Genomic DNA, 19,595 nt, shown 5'->3' on the forward strand with positions numbered 1-19,595 from the left:
GCGCCAGCGCAGGGAACCCACCGCAGCCGGCCCGTGGGCGCCCTGCAGCCGCAACCTGCAGCCCGCAGCCGCCGAGTCCCGCGCGACCGCGGCCCTAACCATGTCTATCTGTTGTTGCTTCTTTTTCAGAGACTATGGCAGTTCCAAGAGGAAATCAGGTAAGAGAGCCTCCAGGCGTTTTCCCTCCAACCTCCCCTCCTGCTTCGTGCCTGCGCCTCTCTCGGGATCCTGCGGAGGACTTTCGGGGTGTGTGTGGGGGGGGGGTGCTGGAGGGGGGCTGCTTGACCTTGCCCGCCGCCCTGTGGCAGCGGGGATAGCTACTCCTTTCAGTCGCCTGGATCCCAGCCTGTGTACGGAACCTTCTCCTACCGAGTCCGGTGGGGATGAAGGCTGGTGCATGGAGGATGTTTGTGGAGGCGTCTGCAGAGGGCCTAAGCTCAGCAACGTTAGCGGCCCAATCCCCCTCCCCCCGCCCCCCCAGCTGCGCTGACCACTGGTGGGCACTGCCGTGACTTACCCCAGCGAGGGGCCTCCCCCACCCCCCCAGGTAGCGACAAAGGGTTAATGTGGACTCAGAGTTCTCTCTCCTGGGAGGTGAGATCCAAAACCGAAACGGGGGTGGGGGGGTGGGGGTGGCACTTGCGTGACTGTGAGTTTTTCATGCCTGCAGCAGACTTTCTCCACCACCCCCAACTCTGAGCGCCTTCTCCCTGCTGCCAGAGTGGGGGCTGTGCATGGTAGCCTGGTTGGCAAAGATGGCATGGGGGCACCAGCCACCCAGCACTGGGCTAACAGGTGCCAGGTACCCCGCCCTCCCAGAAATTTTGGAGGGGTGGAGACGGAGAGAGGCAGGACGAGTCTTCAGGGGACACTGTGTGCTGGACGCCTCAGAGCATTCCCCGGTGGGGAGGATGCGCTCAGCACATGCCTGGGTGTGGGGGTCCACGGGGGTCAGGGCTGTGCTGAGCTCAGGGCTGCTGGAGCTCCTGGAGCTCTGTGTCCTGTGTGTTGCATTTATGGGGATGGTGAATTATGGGTGTGGGTGGTAGGCCGTCTGGGGGTCTGGCCCGTGGAGCCGTGGGAAGTGTATAAATAAGCACGGGTTTGTGGTAGTCTCTGGTGTGGGGAGAGATCTGAGTCCTGGTGCCTTGACCTGTGGCTCTTCAGCGGTGAGTGCCCGGTGTGCTGGGTGCCATGAGAGTCGGGGCAGGAGAAGTTCCATGGCATGTCTGTTTCTGGGGATGCGTCTGTATGTTTTGTGTGTCAAAGTGCTATTTTCCACCTTTCTTGGGAGGGGGAGGTTGAGTCCTGGTTTGGTTTGTGTATGGGAGCATGTGGGGTGTGCATGGGAGCAGGTGGGGTGTGTGTGTGTACACGTACAGTTCTTCATAAGTATGTGCTGTGAAAGAAAGCGTGTTTACCTGTTTGGGCGCGCAGGCAGTGGGTCGTGTGCCGGGGTTGGAGTATTTCTGTGATGTTGTGCCTTGCGTTCTGTTCCTGGTGTTTGCACACCTGTTTGAGGCATGACTACTGGGAGGCAAGACATGTGTGCACGAGTGCTGCTCAGCTGGCCCTGGCAGGTCTCAGGTGTGCACAGCCAGGAAGCTGTGCGGCCCGTGAACCTGCCTCCTCCAGGGGGGGGGTTGGGGGGGGCATTTAACCTAGGGTGGGGTTCTGGCTCAATCCCATCCCCCAGGAAACTTACCCTGGGCCTTGGGTAAGTTTATAGTATACTGGTTGGGCCTGGGCTCACACATAATCTGTGTGACTTTTGGCAAGTTTCATGACCTCTGTGCCTCAGTTTCCCCATTTCTTTAAACACAGATGACAGTGGCAGCCACCTGACCTGTAGGAGAGTAAATCAGTTCAGGCGGGGACAGTCTCAAGATGGTGCTATAGAAGCAGGGTCTATGGCATTACCTTCTGAATGCTGCATCCTTGGGTGAGGCTCTCCTCTACTCTGGGCCTCAGTGTCCCCCTGAAGTAGCAAGGACCGGACCAGACAAGCTCTTAAGTCTCCCCCTGACCTGGACTTCTGAGACCCTGGTTCTGTGCTGCTTCCTGCACAAGGTCGGGCCCTAGCCAGGCCACCCCAGCCAGGGAAAACCTCGCTCCATTTCTCTGCCTTCTGCTCTGAGGACAGGAAGTGAATGGATGGAGAAATTTAGTTATGATAAAGGCCACTTGGTGCCAGGCTGAAAGGGCCGGCTCGGGAGCCAGAGGCAGGTGCTGAGTCTGCCTCTTCCCCTTCCCCTCTCTGTGCATGTTCTCTCCTCTGTAAATTGGGGATAATATTCATGCCCACCTTGTAATGGCTAATTTTAACCAATTTGACTGGATTGTGGCACCTAGATGTTTATTCAAGCATTACTCTGGATGTTTCCGTGAAGGTGTTTTGAGGATGAGATCAACTTTGGAATTGCTGGACTCTGAGGAGAGCAGATTACCCTCCATAATGTGGGCTAGAGCCTCATCCAAGGTCTTAGTAGCACAAAGACTGACCTTCCCCGTGCCAGAAGGAGTCGGGTCAGCACGCCGCCTTTGGATTAGAACCACAGCCATCCCGGTCTGCCCAGCCTTCCATCAGGTCTTGGGCTGACCACACCCGCACTAACATGTGAGCTAATTCCTTAAAATGAACCTCTTTTTCTCTCTTTCTCTCTTGATACACCCTGTTCTCTTTCTCTGGAGAACTCTGGCTAATATACAGCTCATATGGTTAAAAATAAAGATTCAGTAAAGTAGTATGTTCTCATGCTCAGGATACTGCCTGCAACCTAGAAAACCTTGGGAAAGTGATGCTGGCTGGATGATTTCATGAGCATCTACTTTGTGCTAGTAGCCACTTTGCACGTTTCCTTGTTTGCTGCGCAGAGCCAGCAGTTGGTCATAGGGCTCCCGACTGACAATGAGAAACCAAGCTGCAGGAGGGCAGTTGCCTGCACGCTGTCACCAAGTGCAGGTCTGAGCCGTGGGGGCGCCCAGCTGCGACAGAACTGGCACCGCTTCCCAGATGCCCCAGCCAGGGCCTTCTGCATGTTTCTTACTTTTCACATGTTAATCCCAAGTGCCCTTAGGGAGCCCTTGGGGGGGTGTCTTCCAAGCACAGAGCCAAGGTGGGCCTGGGAGAGTGGAGTCGACAGGGAGAATGTGCTCAGGCAGCTTACAGCAGGGCTGGTGACCTGGAAGGAGGAGGAGGCAGGACTGGTGACCTGGAAGACTGGGAGATAGTGTCGCCTCAGGTTTATCTCTGCTCCTTCCCTGCAGGGAGCCTGCTTCTTCCTGCTCTTTCCTGCAGGCATCATTTCCACCCCATTTCCACCCCACTGTCATCATCCACTCTGTTGCTCAAGCCCGACACCCTTAATGCCTCCCTCCCCTCACCTGCCGAGCTGACCTGTGGATCTGTCCAGTTCTCTAAGCCCCCACCATGGCACCATGTTGGAAGCCTCCTTTGTCTCTGCAGAGAGGCCGCAGCTTCCCCCTGGCCTCTCTGCTTTTCCAGCCTGTCTCCATCCCATCACTAGAATGAACTCTTCAAAATCTGTATCAATAATGTATTGTTTGCATAAATCCCCACTCAGAACAAACCAGCTTACAGAGCCTGTGTGCTCTGGCTGTTGCCTGCCACCTGCCCCAGGCTTGCGCCCTCTCTCAGCCTCCCAATCCCAGCATTTTGTGCTCAGCCCCAACAACCTTCTGTTCCTTACATAGGTCAAGTTCATTCTCACCACACAGCCTTTGCCCTTGATGTTCCCTCTACCTAAAATGCTCCCCCCTGCTCATTGCACCTGAGTTTCTCAAGATGTCTGCTTCAGTCTCACCTCAGAGAAACTACCCCCCTTCAGTGACCCCTCTTCTTCCCTGCACTTCACTGACCACCCTCAAATTATCTTGTGGGTTTTCTTGTTTATCACCTGTGTCCCAGCAGGGGTAAGGGCTGCCCCCGCCCTCCAGGAATGGCTGTCTGCTCTGGGTGACGAGGCACATCACCCAGACTCTATATGTTAGAGACTGTATGTTACCAGTGTGTCCACCCGACTATACATACTACCATCCTGCCATCCAACCAAACCTCACTGTGATAAAAGTCCAGTTAGCTGTCTCCTAGTGACACTATTCTAGATACCCAGGGGGTGGGCAGGTGGGGTGCCTGGTCCGATCAGCTGAAAGGTCTTACGGGGAAGAACTGAGGTTTCACTGAGGAAGACAGCTCGCCTGTGCTCAGCTTAGCCAGCCCCCGCAGCTGGGCAAGCCAGTTCCCTGCGGGAAATCTCAATGCTGTCTCTGTTTCTCTTGTTGAACCCTGACTGATACAGCAGAACCGGTAAGACAGTGAGCTCAGGTGAAGAGACTGGCCCAAGGTCACAGGACCAGAGAGTGGAGACTGGGACTCTATATGTTAGAGAAGTGAGAGCGTGACGAGGTTACTTAGGAAGAGCAGTCCCAGACAGGGGTACAGCAGTGCAGAGGTCCTGGGGTGGGGGCCTGCTGGCCAGCGTGCTATCGCTTGTGGCTGGGGTGTGAAATACGAGGGGACGAAGTGGAGGGAGGCAAGGGCAGCGATGTGGCTGGGGATGGAGGAACACAGACCTTGTAGGCCACTGGCGGGATTTTGACTTTAACTCTGAAAGCGCCACTACAGGGTCTAACAAGAGGGGACATGGCCTGGCTTAGGTCTGAAAGGTTTTCTGGCTGGTGAACGGAGACAGGAGAGATGATGAGGATCCAGCCACTGCGGAGGGGCGTGGGGCAGGGCTGTGATGCTGGGGAGTGGGGGCTGGGAAGCGCCAGTCAGGTGCTCTCCTCTCAGCCCTGCAGCTTGCTGGTCCTGTGACCTTGGGCCAGTCTCTTCACCTGAGCGCACTGTCTTACCTGTTCTGCTGTATCAGTCAGGGTTCAACAAGAGAAACAGAGTCAGCATTGAGATTTCCGGCGGGGAACTGGCTGGCCCAGCTGCGGGGACTGGCTAAGCTGAACTCCGAGCACAGGTGGACTGTCTTCCTCAGTGAAACCTCAGTTCTTCCCCGTAAGACCTTTCAGCTGATCGGACCAGGCACCCCACCTGCCCACCCCCTGGGTATCTAGAATAGTGTCACTAGGAGACAGCTAACTAGACTTTTATCACAGTGACATTTGGTCGGATGGCAGGACGGTAATAGCCCGTGGACACACGAAACACACCTGTAAAGCTGGGGAGTTCTGAGTTGCGCCACTAGAGGGCGCAGGCGGCCTGGGATCCCGTAGCATCATCCGGCTGGGCTTGCCGCAGGGCGAGGACCTGGGCTTGCTCCATCCCACCCAGGAGGTCTGTGATGAGCAGTATGTAGTTCGTTTAAATGCAAGTGAGGTTGCTCAAGCATATTGCAAGTTTGTTCTCTGCAGATGTTTGCCGTGAAATCCTGTTCACTTTTACTTTTCTTTGGAAAAGAACTCAGAACACTTCCATTTTAGCTAGCATAAAACCTGCATTTTTGGATGGAGTTAATGAGATCAGCTGTAGCTTCACTGAGAAGCATGTAGCAGGCTTCAGAGTTTAGGGTTGGGCACAGGGTTTCAAGCCCAGCTCTTCCATGTGTTTGCTCATGAGTTCTTAACCTCTGACCTTCACGTCCCATTTGGAAAATAGGGGAGAAAATAGAGCCTGCTTTGTTTAAATGAGTAAGCAGAGATCGGGCAGGCAACTAGCGAGCTCCCAGTAACAGAGCTTGTGATGCTGTGTTCACTGATAGGTTCCGAAAGGAACCCTCAGGTCAGAAGGAATCTTTGAGAATAAAACAGCCCACTTGAAGCATTTATTCCCAGTCCACGAGCCTGGCACCTGGCCTGAGAAGAAATGAAACCAGACCAGCTTTTGCTGAGTGTTCTGCAGTGACAAGCAGGGATGCTGAGGCCGAATGCCACGTTTTGTGGGCCAGCTCTTCCCCGCTATGTGTGCCATGTGCAAGTCTTAACTTCCTCAGTTTCCTCCCTATGCAATGGGTAGAATGCCCCGAGGATGAGAGCCACGTGGCTCTCTGCTGACTCCAGGCTGTGGAGCAGACCCTGCAACCTCCTCTCCCTCCCCAGGGCAGGCACCCCTGGGCCTGGGCGCCTCTTCTAGGGATTGCTGACCCCTGGTGCCTGCTCAGAGGTGGGGCATTGTCAGAGACTCACCAGGAAGCAAGGCACGGCGAGTTGTGCCCCCCAAAGCGTGGAGTTCTATAAAAGAGGGGGGTCAGGGTGGGCACTGCTGGAGGTGTGTCCTAGGGGTGTCCTGCCATTGTTTGCGCCCACTGGCGAGTTCCTCTTCTCTGACCTTCATGTTCCCGAATGGAAGATGGGAAGCTGCCTCAATGAATGATCTTCCTCTTCAGCTACAATAAGCTGTGGAACCTACACCTCTTCTCGCCCTGTCTTGACCTATGTGCCACTGAAGCCACTGATTTAAAACCGCCAGCTGTTGACCTGTCTACTCTTAACCGAATGCAACTTACCTTTAGTGTTATGTTCAGGGAAGCACAGAAGCCTCCAGGTCCCCCGACTTGTGTCACCTGGATCGCCACTCTAGGCACCCTGGCAGGAGTCACACGTTACATAAGGAGAGGTTTCCAGAACCTGTGACCTAAGCACCACGCACAACACTGGGTTCTCATGGCCCTGCTGCTCAGCCATTGGTCAGCTTTAACTGGGGCCAGTTCAGCGGAGGATGCACGGGACCCAGATTCACCTGCTTGGGTGTTCCAGCCCAGCCCAGGGGACTGTGCTGGGCTGAGCTTGAGCAGCTTGAGGGAAGGTGTCCGGTAAAGTGGAAGTGAGCAGGGGGCAGACACGTCTGGGGAGGTGGCCTCAGAGGGTGTCTCAGCAAAACTTTTCAAAGTAATTTCCAAAGCTCTTGCTTGTCCACGTCACCCAGCTCCAGTGAGAAGGGCCCAGACTGCTCGGTGAACACAGCCAAGACCTCCCTGGCCCCCTCCAGGGGCCCCTCGAAACTAAGCATGTCTTGTGGAGGGAGGCATTGCTTCTGGCATCACTCCCCTGGGCTGATGTTTTTTAAACAGCTTTTATTTTCATGGCTCTGGGTCCTCAACCTGATGTCACCCTTGGTGTTCAAAGCCAACTAATTGGAAATGAAAGAAGTCTGATTGACTTGGCAGCCCGCAGCCAGCCCATGTGGCTGTGAGGCCATGGAGAAAGTGAATGCGTTGCTCACGCGTGTCTGTCTGTGCCACGAATCCTGGCCAGCGCCCACGTAGCCTGCTGCCCTGCTGGCCTGGACACACACGAAGCAGGGGAGAGCGAAGGCAGGGCTCACGAACCCCGAAATCACCTCTCAACCTCCCAGGCGGTAAATCCCCAGCTGGGAGGGAGCCTCGACTTCCTCAGCCCTGCTTGCTCAGCCCCCCACCCCTCTGCCGTCCTACCATCCCCCTTCTGCTGAGAAACTAGAAGGGGCTCTGAAAGGTGGCAACATGGGCACAGCCTGCTTTTGGGGTACAGACCCAGGCCCCAGCTAACCCTGCAGAACACGGGTCTCTGGGGCCGGCACCCAGGAGTTGGCACTGAGAGTCTCTCCACCCCCGGGATTCTGACACCAAGCCAGCAGTGGGTCGTGGGCTGCCACGTGGGCTAATGGCTGCCAGGGGTCAGGGCAGTGAGGTGGCAGGGAGGCTGCATCTCTGTGATGGGCCAGGTGGGGCTGCCTCTTGAAGGCGTATGCCACTGTCTTCCCCATTAGGGGGTGATCTGGCAGGGGGACCAGTCAGAGACAGAACTCTGAGACTTGTCCTCTCCCCTGCCCAGCCCTGGGCCTTGGAAAATGGCTGTGGAAACACCACTGACCTCCCCTGCAGCCTCATCGGGAAGCAGCGACGAGCGTCCACCTGCCTTTTATTTCTGTGAGGGTTAGTGCTTGGGGACGAAGCACCCACGTGGTGGCCCAGCCAGAAAACAACTTGTTCCTTGCTTTGGCGTTTTGGTTTCTAGACATGTGACAAGAGCGGCAGCCTTTCCAGTCGAGATGAAGCCAGTGGAAAACACAGATGGGGGGGTATGTGCATCACCCCTTGTGTTAGCACCTTTTTCTCATCTAAAGTTACTTTGTTTAGCAACAGCACTGTGGTGGGCGTAACCGAGTTGGCTCGTGGCGTTTGGGTAATCTTGTCAGTTTTGAAACGTGAAGGCAAAGAAAAATTTTCCAAAGTTTCGTAAAACTTCAATGCTTACAGGAAAAAAATCAGTGCTTCCCCCGACTTTCTGCTCAGCCCCCAGCTTGGCGTTGCCACGTAGGCCCCAGGCGCCTGGTAGAAAGACACGTTTTTAGTTCATGTGGGCTTTGTTCTTGCTAGACCTGGAGCTGGCCGGGCTGTGCAGAAAGTCCCTCACGGCCTGTGCTGACCTGTGCTCGGAGCGGGGACCCAACTCCTCCTGCTGCCATGCTGCTGCCTGGGCGAGCGTCCTAGGAGAAGGCGCTGGCTGCAGAAGTCTGGGAGCTCTCGCCCCGTTACCCAGGGCTCCCAGCACGGCGCTGGGCCACCTTCGTCCCCCTGAGTGTGCGTGGGGGTCAGGGCTGGCTGCATCAACTGTCCCTGCCAGGAGGGCGAGGCCCTTGTGAAGCAGTGATGAGAGGCTAATGACAAGAGCCCCATCCAAGACTGACTTTGTGGGGTCCCCCCCCCAGGTGCCTTGCAAACACACAGAGCTTAACATCTCTCGTCCCAGATCTGTGGGAAGATCTGTGGGTGCGTTCGGGGCCCCAGCTCTGGAGCCCAGGGGTTCCTGAAGCCGCCCTCAGCTGCTCATTTGCATTGCTCGCTGGGTTCTGATGAAGAGGCCGCTTGTCCCAGCTTCTTCGACGGCCTCAGCTGCTCTCTGCTCTGAACTCAGCCAACACTAGTGGCCATTCTCCCGGGGTCAGGGGTTCCCTTGAAGGCTGAGTTGACCGGAAGTAGGCTTCTGCCAGTGCCAGCTCCGGACTTGCCTTGAATTAGGCGGCTCCTGCCAGACCAGGAGCTGAGCTCCCCAATTCTGGCCACAGCTATCTTACAGGTTTGTCCAGCGAACCCCTGGTGGCTTCTCTGTGTCAAGCCCTGTGGTGGAAGCCCAGGGATGCCAGGATGGTGAGGGCCTTGTCCTCACGCTCCCAGCTGGGTCGGGGAGGGAAGAAAGTAAACAGCAGCTATAATGCCATGCCAAGTGCCCCGTTGGGGATGGGGCAGAGTGAGCAGGAACCTTGTGGGGACACAGGCCCCGTCAGGCCCTCCACCCCACCCACTGGGGTTTGCACACCAGTCAGCCGGAGGGGACAGAGCGCGGCCTGGCCGAGGACATCTGGTCAGCCTCGGTGTCAGTATCCCAGCACACCACGTCCTCTGCTGGCCGAACCGTGTCCTCCTGTCCCTATGGTCGGGGTGCAACCCCAGCTACGCTGCTGACACGGCCTCTCTTTTGCTAGCATTGCTGAAGCGGAAAAACTTCGATGAACTTGAGCCACATACGTACACTTGAGCCACAGAGAATTTTCCCCAGGCCGTCTATGGCCTTATCATTAGGTGGTCTCTGGCTTCCACTGGTTTCCTGGGGCACGTGTGGCCTCCCCAGTAGAAAGGGGGGCATGAACCATCTCCAGGAGGTTGCACAGCCCTGGCCCCCCAGCCAGGCAGCACTAGGAAATGCTCAATAAGTATCTGACTGGCATGAATCTGCACCCAGTGGGTGTCCCCTGAGATTGACTGACCAGAGTTGACAGAAAGAGCTGCCCTTGTGAATCACAGGGGAAGACCAGAGAGCCAGGGACCAGGTCCTCTTGTACCTGTGCAGCCCGCCAAGGACAAGCCCCTGTGCAGGTCTCCTTCCTTCCTCCTCTCCAAGAGCCCAGCTGTGGCAGAAGAGGGTTAACTCGGAGCTCCCCAGAGCTCAGACCCTCCCAGCTGCTGCGGCCTTCTGGGCATAGCGTGGTCACGTGAGAGCCAGATGTGGGGATTTCCCAAGCCGGGTCTGCTCTGTTTACGTGGCATCTGAGAGCTCAGGGGATTGGTCCAGGCCAGCAGAGTGGAAGAGGGAAGGGGCAGAGACGCTGGGGCAGCAACCCCACCCCCACCCCCACCGTGGGGGGCTGCCTGAGCCCTGCTGAGCCTGCTCCCACCAGACGTTGCAGATAAGCCACTTGTTCTTGCTCAGACTCTCATTTCCTGCAACATCCATCTTGCTACAAGACTATATTGGTTATGGACACATTTTTAAAAGAGCTCTTTGAAGGGCTAGGCAGCAGATGCTAGAAGCCAGCAGCCTTTCGGGGATGTCCCCCTGGGCTTGGCGCCTGCTCTTGAGTGACACAGCCCAACACAAGCCAGTCTCAGTCCCTCCAGCCTGAGAAGACCTGCATGTGCCTCGAGAGTCAGAAGCACCACTAGAAAGAGGGCAGACCCTGGTGCCAGGAAGGCCCTGGGCGGTGGGGTAAGCCAGGCCTCAGTTTCCCCACGAAACCCTTAGGTCTGAGCACCACGAGCGTGCCCCCCTCCATCAGCCACTGAGGATTTATTGCACATCATCCTACTAGCGCTGACAGAGTTAAGCCCTGAAGGAACTTCCAGTCTGATTGGAGACACCAGTAACAAATCTGGACCAGGCACTTGCTAGGGCTACAGCACCCATCAGCTGTCTGAGGCTCTCGCTGGCTCGCAGTCAGTGACCCAAACCCACATCCTGCCCGGGGCAAGATGAGAGGAGCTGGCCGCCGGGGAGGTGGATCACCCGCGGCCTCAGCTGGGAATGAACTCTGCTCTAGACCCCTGCCTGTCACCTCCACACCCATCGTGCTCAGCCAGGTGTCATTGTGGGCCAGGCCCAAAGCCCAGGCCTCACAGCCCTGTTGCACATCTCAGTTTGGTTCCGTTGCCTCCGGCTGGGTCTGGGCACACCCGGAAAATGAGGACGTGCTTTGTAACAGCCCCCGGGGGGCCAGGCCTGTAGATTGAGAAAGCCAAGCTACAAGCCTGATGCCAGGCCCAAACCTCTATGAGCCCCGTGTAGTAAGAGCCCCGGGGGGGTCCGTGGTCGTAAATATCTGCATCCCTGGCTCTGAGGCCTGGAGACAGACAGGGCGGGTATGGGCAACAGCTAGGCCCCCTGCTGTGCACACATAAATGCTCATGAAATAGTGGCCCTTGGTTCATTGATAATCTGAGAGCAAGAGCCATTTCTCCGATCTGGAGAAAACAAGACATTCCATTTTTGTAGGTCTGGGGTGGGAATGTGGGCCCTGTGTCCACTGCTTTGGACTGCATCCTCCACTCCCTGCTGTCATGGAGACTGAGCCAGGAGGGAGTGGGGTGGGCCTCAGGCTGGTGTTGGGGGGGGCGGGGTGCGGAGACCCAGCTGCTCACTTCTCACTACATCCTGCTTGGCTGGCCCCTACCCCTGCTGCTGCCTCGTCCTCAAAGATCCAGCTTTGGCCGGGATAGCTGGTGGGTGGGGGGATGCAGAGGGAAGCTATCCCAGTCAGTGAAGAGGACCACCAGGGCAGACCACCCCCAGGAACTGGGGGTGGCTGTGATCCTGGGCCTCCGAAAAGTGTTGACTTTGACTCTTCCGTGCACCAGCGTCCCTACGTGGGGAAAGGAGAACCTGAGAAGAGAGGGGGCGGCTGCAGCTGAGGGGTCAGGCAGCAGCTGCTGGGAGTGGAGGCTCAGAACCCCACCGCTTCCCCACCCAGCGCCCCTCTTTCTGACCCTGAACCTCTGACTAACCACAGCCCCTGTCTTTTATCTGGGGAGCTTCTGGACTTCTCAGTAGGAAGGAGAGTGTGTGGTGGACCTGACCGTGACCTGTTTTTGTGCAACCCCAGGGAGACATGCTTGGCCTCCCCCATCTGCCCACTTGGGCTGGGTGTAGTCCCTAAGACGCTGTGGGGTGGCTCCAGGCCCAGCCCCCTCCCCACCCAGTCCCCACCTGAGCCGGGAAGCTGACCGTTCTCTGACTGCAGCCGAGGTCAGCGGTGCATTCCTGCCCCGGGTTGGGTGGCCTCCATGTGGACTCTGGATTCTGGGAAAGGCAGCTCCTGGGGACGGAGGCAGGCCCCTTCTTGCTGAGAGTAAAATGAACGAAAAGTGCCTGCATTTATAAAAAGGAGTATTGCAGAAATAATGAGCCCGCTTAGCCTACAGGCAGGGAGAACCCAGAGAATAAAGCCCCTCATTTAGGTCCCTTTGTTCCCAAGTCCTGACCAGCCTGGCCAGGCTCAAGTCTGCCCACCGCTTCCTTGCTATGGGGCTCTGGCAGGATCTTAAGTCCCTTGAGCCCTGCTTCCCTCATCTGTGAAGCGCAGGCTGTTGTAACTAGGCAGTGCTCATAAAACGCCCTGCGCAACACCTGGGGTAAATGGGAACTGGCATAATCTAGCCCCAGACCTCTTTCCCTCAATGGTCTGACTCCCCTCTTGCTCCTTCCAGCTTGTGGCATACCACCAAGAAACCAGAGACTGGGCCCCAGCGCAGAGCGGGGCGTGGACACAAACGTGGCTGACTTCCCCTTTAGGACCTGCCTTCTGTCCTTAAGGTGACCCAGCAGGAAGTCAGCCCTGAGAGGTTCCTTCTTGAGTACTTTTATTTAGTCAAGCACTCTGTAGTCCCGGACCTTGGGCAGGACCTGCTGCATCATTTGTGGGACCTTGTGTTCATACATGATTGAAGGCTTTGAACAATGGGTGGAAGAGTCTTAAGCCCAGTGCAGGGCCCTGCTGAGGGGCTATGGGACAGCCCAGATCTCGCGCACACGAAGCCAGCCTTGTGGAGCCTGTGCCTGGAGGAGGCCGGCCCTGGGGTCTGAGCTGCTGTAGCAGCAGCCAGCACCCCACACCCCTCGCCCCTCCCGTCCAAGGACCTGAGTTTCTTCAGTGTCAGAAGGGTTTATGATGAGCTGGTGGCTGCTGCTCGGCCTGGAGCTGCTTCAGAGCACTGCCTGTGTGAGCAGCTGCAAACAGTTGCCGGCGTCACGCTCCCCCCATGTGACTTTCGACGGGCCGTCCGGGTATGTCCTTGTTTGTTTTCTTCTCTTGGCCATCTTCATCTGTGTCGTGCTTTCCTGGAGGGCACTCATGTCACTTTCTTTTTTCTTTCTTTTTTTTTTTTAAGATTTACTTATGCATACAGAACTGGGGTACAGGCCAGAGGTGCAGGGTCAGCGAGAGGATTCACCCGGGACAGAGTGGGGAGCAGAACAGGCCGACTGACCAAGTACACTGCTGAGGGGAGCAGTGGGCGGGTCAGGAGAGGTCTGCCACACCATCGGGGTCACCTCCGGGGCCGGGGATCGAACTCTTGCTGAAGCAGCAGTGGGTCGCTTGCAGTGCTGCATCTTAACCCCTTGCGCCACCAGCGGGGGCCTTGTGTCACTTCCAGTCTGGGACTCTGAGCAGGAGGCACTGTTTCAGGCCCCATGGAGTGAGTACCTTGTAAGCCTGACTACTTGCTTGTGAAAGATGCTAGATCCCTGTCAAGGACCGTTGTCCTTGGAGCTGTGGTAAAGGTTTGAGCTACTATGTGCCCGTGTCAGTACGGAGATGCAGCAAGGAGCCCACCCTGCTCCCAGAAAGGTTCTTCCTCCTGCTGTTAAATAGTAGAGCCAGCAGGTGTCAGGCCCTAATAACTTTATAACCTAAACACAGTGGCTGAGTTTCCTGGTGGCCTATTCAAAAAGGAAAAGAAGCATGGAAACCTGAAATCTCTGGCAAGGTTTAGTTGTATAAAAGGGGAGGAAGGGCTAGAAAACAGCAGATAGGAAGAAACCAGTTCAAGGCAGCAGTGAGGTAAGAACAATAAAATCCCCAAAGAGGGAGATGTCTGAACTTAGTACACTGAGATACTGAAGAGCGGGAGCCATGGAGATGGGGGTTATTCATTCCACTCAGGGCCCCTGGCCTGGGCCTGCTTCTCCTCCCCTCTCTGGAGAGCAGGGTCCAGGCTGTGTCGACTGATAAGGCGGGTGACCCTCCCCGGTGCCTGCAAGTTCTGGGTTTGCGTTCACTCTCGGTGCAGTTTGTGCTTTTGGCTGGCTCCCTCCTGTCTCTGTCTCTCCCACCTGGGCTCTCGGCCCACTCTGGATTTATTCCCTTGGATGGGTGGGACTTGCTTAACACCACGGAAAGATTCCTGGAAACATGTTGTGAAACTCGATGTGGGTAAACTGAACCCCGTTCTCACTGCCCTGGCTCAGGTTAAGTGACTTAGGGTTACAAAGACCTTATCACACACTGTAAGAATCTCTTCTCTCTGAGGTCTACCCGTATTTTTATGTAGCATTTGGGCAAGCAGGAGGAGCATGCTAAAGTTTAGTGAGGCCGGAGGGTTGATCTTTGACTCTTCATAATCGCTGGCAGCTACCAAGAATCAGGTTCATGTCTGAGTGTCTCAGGCAAGGACCCGCAGGCCCATGGTTCTGTCTGGGCCTGGATGCCCACTTCTCAGAAGCCGGGGGGATGGCTGTGCAGGGAGGCCCCTTCTGTGCCCCAGAAGCCCCATCCTTACCCCTTAAGAGCCTTTCACGGACATTAGGGTGTCATTTTAGTCTTGAAACAAACCTGCAAAGAACTCAGAGGTGGGGGGCATTTTTCTCCCCATTTTAGAGAAGGAAGAGGCTCAGAGACTTGCTTAAAGTACCCAAGAGCCAGCAAGCTATGAGCAGAATAAGCACAAGAACCAGGATTTTGTCTGGTTTTTCTCCAGTTCTCTGCCCTGTGCACCTCCCTCTGCTTCTTTCACTTGAGCTCCACATGTTGGGCGCAAGCCATTTTCTCTGGAAAAGTGGCCAGGTTCTCTGTAAAGCTTAACCTCAGCTGTGGCACCCTTGTGTTATGGAGACTAGCAAGTATCCCCTGGAAGAGTCTAGGACACCCAAGAGGTGTGCTTTGGACACACTGCAGCCCAAAAGCTTGATTTTACAGGTGGGAGCATTGAGACCAGAGAAGTCAAGTCACTTGCCTGAGATCACACAGCTAATTCTCAAAAAAACCTATTGTACAGATTCCCAGTCTGGTCCCCTCGCTCTCCACCAGGTCCCACGCGTCTGTTCTCTGAGGCTCTTGGCTCTATCCAAGAGGAGCGGGAGGCAGAGGCAGTGGGGAGGGCAGGAAGCGGTTGGTTTGTGTCAGTCACAGCTGCTCATTTGGCTAACCCGCCTCGTGCTCCTTCACCCCATTTCTCCATCTCTCCATTTTTCCAGCCCTGAGCCATCAGCCTCATCTTCTGCTGGCCAGAGGGCAGGATTTGTGAGCCAGAGGATGTCCTCTGTTCATTGTAAGGGGCGGGGGGTGGGGGGCCGTCCCACTCTGGGAAAGGACTCGAGAGGGTAGACTGCAGGAAAGGCACTGCAAAGCGGGGAAGTTGGGGTGGGAGCAGCAGGGCTGGCTTAATTAATTCTGTGGGTCCATGTGACTGGGAAATAAATCATGATTTTAAAAGTCTTTTTTTTTTTTTTTTTTTTTTAAAGCAGGCTCAGTTCTGGTCCTTTTCCCATTTTCCTTTGGTGAAAGAAAGGAAGGTCTTCTTATTTGGGGGAGGGGGTGAAGAGGACAGGCAAAAGCTTGGGGTGTGAGGGCTCAGTTTCTAGACCCAAGGAGTCTTTGTCTGTTCCCCCACCTGCCCAGATGTCCTTACCCCAAGGGCCAAACAGATCCTTCAAGATCATTTTTGAAAATATCATCCAAGCAGCAAAGACCTTGTGAGTGTTTAGGTGGGCTGAGGGTCCCCACTTCTGTCTCTGAGGGCTTGGAAGCCTCTCCCCCTTTGATGAAGACAACAGCTCACCCTCTCTGACGGCCCTCATCAGAGATGGGTTGGAAAATCACTGCCACAGCCCAAACCCAGCCTAGTATGGGCCCACAAAGCCCAAAGCACTGATTCTGTGGCCTTTCACAGAAAAGTCTGAGGACTTCTCTTCCAGCAGAATAGTTCTTCCTGGGTTTCCAGGCACAAACAAAACAATTTCCCTAACCTCACTGAAAGAAGTTAGCATTTCCTAAAAGATATCCTCCTTAAAGACACCAGGAAGAAACCAAAAAAGAAGGTCTAGAGAGTAACAAAGGCAGCAGAGATGCAGAGAGAAGTGGGTACCTCAAAACTGGGACCCACAGGGTCAGGTGGGACCCGATGGGGCTGAGGAGGGCCTGGCGCTATAGCTGCCTGGGGGTGCGAAGGGCTTTGCTGAGCAGCAACCCACTTGGCTGCATCTGGGGTACAGCAATAGGAAGCTTGAACCCCAGCAAGATGCAGAAGCAGGAGATGATGCCCAGCCTTCCCAGCGGACACCCACTTGCCGTGTCCCTGAGAGCCTTGGTAGTCCTGGGTGCGTCGGCTTCGTCTCAGCTCTGCCAGAGAGCTGGGCCAGCACAGCTTCTGCTCAAGGAGGCCTCTGACTGCTAAGCCTGCTTGGAGGGTCTGGCCACAGACCTGGTTGTCTCACGATGCAGTCTCCCAGAGCCCCTCTGCCCCCAACTCTAGCTGGCTAGGTGTCTAAGGGTGTCACGGGGTGCTTCTCTGTTTCCTAGGGCATCCAGCATCAAGCGCCATCTCACTCTCCTTGCAACGCTGGTTAACCCAGGAAACTGGGCTCACACTCAGCAAGCTCATGGGAGATGTTGCCAGTGGCGGCTAATTGCAAATGAACCAATAGATCCAGAAAGGTTAAATGGTCTCCTTAAAGGGACAAAGCCTGGATTTAAATCCAGACCGTCAGGCTTCAGGGGCCTAGCCAAATCTGTCCACCAGAACCCCTCTCTGTTGGTTTCCAGTGAGAGCTGGAGGGGCCAGGCTCCCAGTTCTGCATAGGGAGCCAGCCTGCATTTAGAAGGTGACTTGCTGAGTGAAGGAAAGCTAGGTGCTTTAAGTCGTGTGTGGTAGGGAGCTCTGATCACTCTGATCTCTGTGTCCTCACAAGACATGGATACTGCACGTGCTGTGTGACCCTAGTCAAGTTACTTAACCTCTCTGGTTCATTTTCCTCATCTGAAAAATAGTGGGAGTAATTTTTCATTAAGGTTTAATGTGAAAAACAAGTGAGTTACTATATGTAACTCTCACAATGCCTAGCATATAGTAAATGCGCTTTAGACATTGTTGAGTATTATTGCCATGTGTTGTGGGTTATTGTTACTGTCTGCTTTTGGGTCAAAAAGCTCTCGCAAAGATTTGCCTCAGGCTTGCATCCCAGTGTGTCCTTCTCCCTCAGACCACTGCAGCCACCACTGTGTGGCTTTGGAGACACTGAACATCTGGCAGAAAAAGCACCAGCTGAGTGTTCTGAGATCTGGCTCCATTTGCACCTCTGCTTTATGCTTTTGGGCACTTAGGCTACTTACTTCCCCTCTCTGAACTCAGATTCCTTCCCTGTAAGAGGGGCCAGGCTCGAGAGGCCCAGCCACCTCCAGGCATTGTCCTGGGGAGAGAATGGGCCACTTCATATTACGGGTAGACCACTAATGCCTTCTGTATGTAGACCTTCTGATGGTCCAGAAATGTCCGTGCCATTGGCTAAGAGCTTTCTGCCTCATTATGTCACTCTGTCACATCTCATGATCATGTTATTCTCAATACTTGGACTTCGCTCCTTCTCCTCAGCAGGAAAGGAACTTTTCACCATATTTCACAGATGAGGAAACTGAGGCCCAGATCAGACACAACTGTTTGAGCCTGGAATAGAGAGCCCTGGTCACCTCTGGCCCCGGGAGGCCCACTGCAGTTGGGAGTGAGACTCTAAAATGAGGCTTCTTTCATCTGCCAGGACCAGTCTTCCTCAGCCAACTGGGCAGGGCGGGGGCTGTGCAAGACCATGACGCCCAGCCCATGTGGTGCCCCAAGGCTGGCCACCTGCCTGGGGCTCCCCAATTGATGTCTGAGTTCCAGATCCAGGCCACTGGGCCCCCTGGGCTCTAAGAATCCTTGGAGCCACCAGGCCCTACAGGGGCCAGCCACCCACGCGGCCAGAGATCAGGGCAGGCTGCCTTCTGCAGGGCAGCGATAACCCACGGGCCACATTCCAGGCGGGGATGGTGCAGGATCCTCTGTGCTCTGGAGGATTCCTGCGTTTCAGCAGACACCTCATTATCCCTGTCCAGCGGGCTGTGGCTCAGTGCCTCTGTAATCACTCGGCCCACGCCCAGGGCCAGGAAATCACTCCCCTCCCCTCCCCTCCCCCGCCTTCCGCCTGCCAGACTCAGTGCCTGTGGCCACTTGCGGGTGGGACCTCCTGCCTGCCTAACGTTTTTCTCTCCTCTTCTGATTCTTCTCTCCTGCTGCTGCTTGCTCTCGGGGACTGGGAAGTGTGGCTGTCCAGCTGGGCTGAGTCTCCCAAGAAGGACGTAACAGGTACTGCCACAGCGTGCGTGTGCGAACATGTGTGTGTGTCCCAGGCATGCGTGGGGGCTGGTGCCCACGGCCGCTTTCCCCATGCTTCCCTGTGGTGTGTGGCAGCCCTCTCTTGCCCTTCAGCTGGCTCTGCCCTCTGCCTTCCTGCTTGGCCCTGTGGTGGTCTCAGATCCAAGCTTGGAGCTCCGTGGTGGGTGAGGACCACCGAGCAGAGTGTGAGCAAGTGCGCTCTTGGCCCAGCTCTGCCGTGCCCTGCTGTGCCACCCTGAGAGGATGTCAGAGCCGCCCTCCACCCTCCGGTGGCTGCAGTGCCACCCCGGGGAGCCTGGCAGACATAAGTACTCAGGTGATGCTGGGGTGACCATGACCTTAACTCAAATGGCCATCCTATGGGACAAGCCAGCCAGGGCTTATTAATCCTGCTCTGGCAGCTGGGCTGAGATTGAGAGCTAAAGTCCCTGACATAGGAAGCTGGTCTCCAGCGAGGCTTCCTGGGGGGCTGAGGCAGAGGATGGGGAGTCCTGTGACTCTGTCGCCGGCGGTAGCCCCCAAGGTCCAGAGCTGGAAGCCGCCTCTGGCCTCAGGAGGCTTTCCATGCTGCTGGCCTCAGAGGGCCCTCAGCAACACCGCCTGTGTCTGGACAGAGCCAGGTATTATGGCCTGCCCTTGGCCTTTGTCTTTCTGGACAATGGCAGAAAAGCCTGCACAGCAGGGTTTCTGCTGCTAGAGGGAGATGGTGGTAGGGAGCAGCCCTTTCATTTCTGCGACCTCCTTCTCAGCCTAAATCTGAGAGCGGCCAGCTAGGCTTGGAAGTTAGGCAAGAAGGCAAGAGTCAGGGGTGGGGGCTTGTGGTCAGCCCCAGAGGCAGAGCTGTGGGCTGGAGGACTGGAGGAGAAAGCAGGCATGAGGGCCCTGGAGCTGGACTCAGCCCCTTGCTGTTGGCCTCCGGTCTTGCCTGTGCTGAGCGCCTGGGCCTGAGCTGATCTCTGGACTCCTGTTCCTTTTTCCCCTCTCCATGAGCCAGGGAGCCAGCGCCCTCTTGGCCCACAACAATACGTCTTATTCACCAGACCTATAGCCTGGCTTCCCAGGGGCCCATGGAGAGGCGGGCGGGCTGGGCTGGCCAGGAGGAGGGACCGGTTGGAGTGACTAGGAGGAGACGTCAGGGTTGAGGGGTGGGGGTCACGGAGAACAGGGGAGCCCAGGACAGGGTCCCCAGAAGATGTGATGGGTGGGGGTCATGGAGAACTGGGGAGCCCA

General features: G+C 56.0%; 1 protein-coding gene across 2 annotated transcripts in view; it reads left to right on the plus strand.

The window, feature by feature from the left end:
• The window catches only part of SH3PXD2A (SH3 and PX domains 2A), a 193,514-nt gene that overhangs the window by 123,851 nt on the left and 50,068 nt on the right, over positions 1–19,595 (plus strand). Inside the window, exons 6-7 of one of the 2 annotated variants that reach the window (XM_012723673.1) lie at positions 130–158; positions 18,291–18,335. In XM_012723673.1, the coding sequence (XP_012579127.1) occupies positions 130–158; positions 18,291–18,335 (74 nt within the window). The remainder of the gene's footprint in view (positions 1–129; positions 159–18,290; positions 18,336–19,595) is intronic. The other variant, XM_012723674.1, reaches the window with a different exon arrangement.

This window comes from Condylura cristata, unplaced genomic scaffold, assembly GCF_000260355.1.
Source record: "Condylura cristata isolate star-nosed mole 26May11 unplaced genomic scaffold, ConCri1.0 scaffold00011, whole genome shotgun sequence".
Classification (NCBI taxonomy): Eukaryota; Metazoa; Chordata; class Mammalia; order Eulipotyphla; family Talpidae; genus Condylura; species Condylura cristata.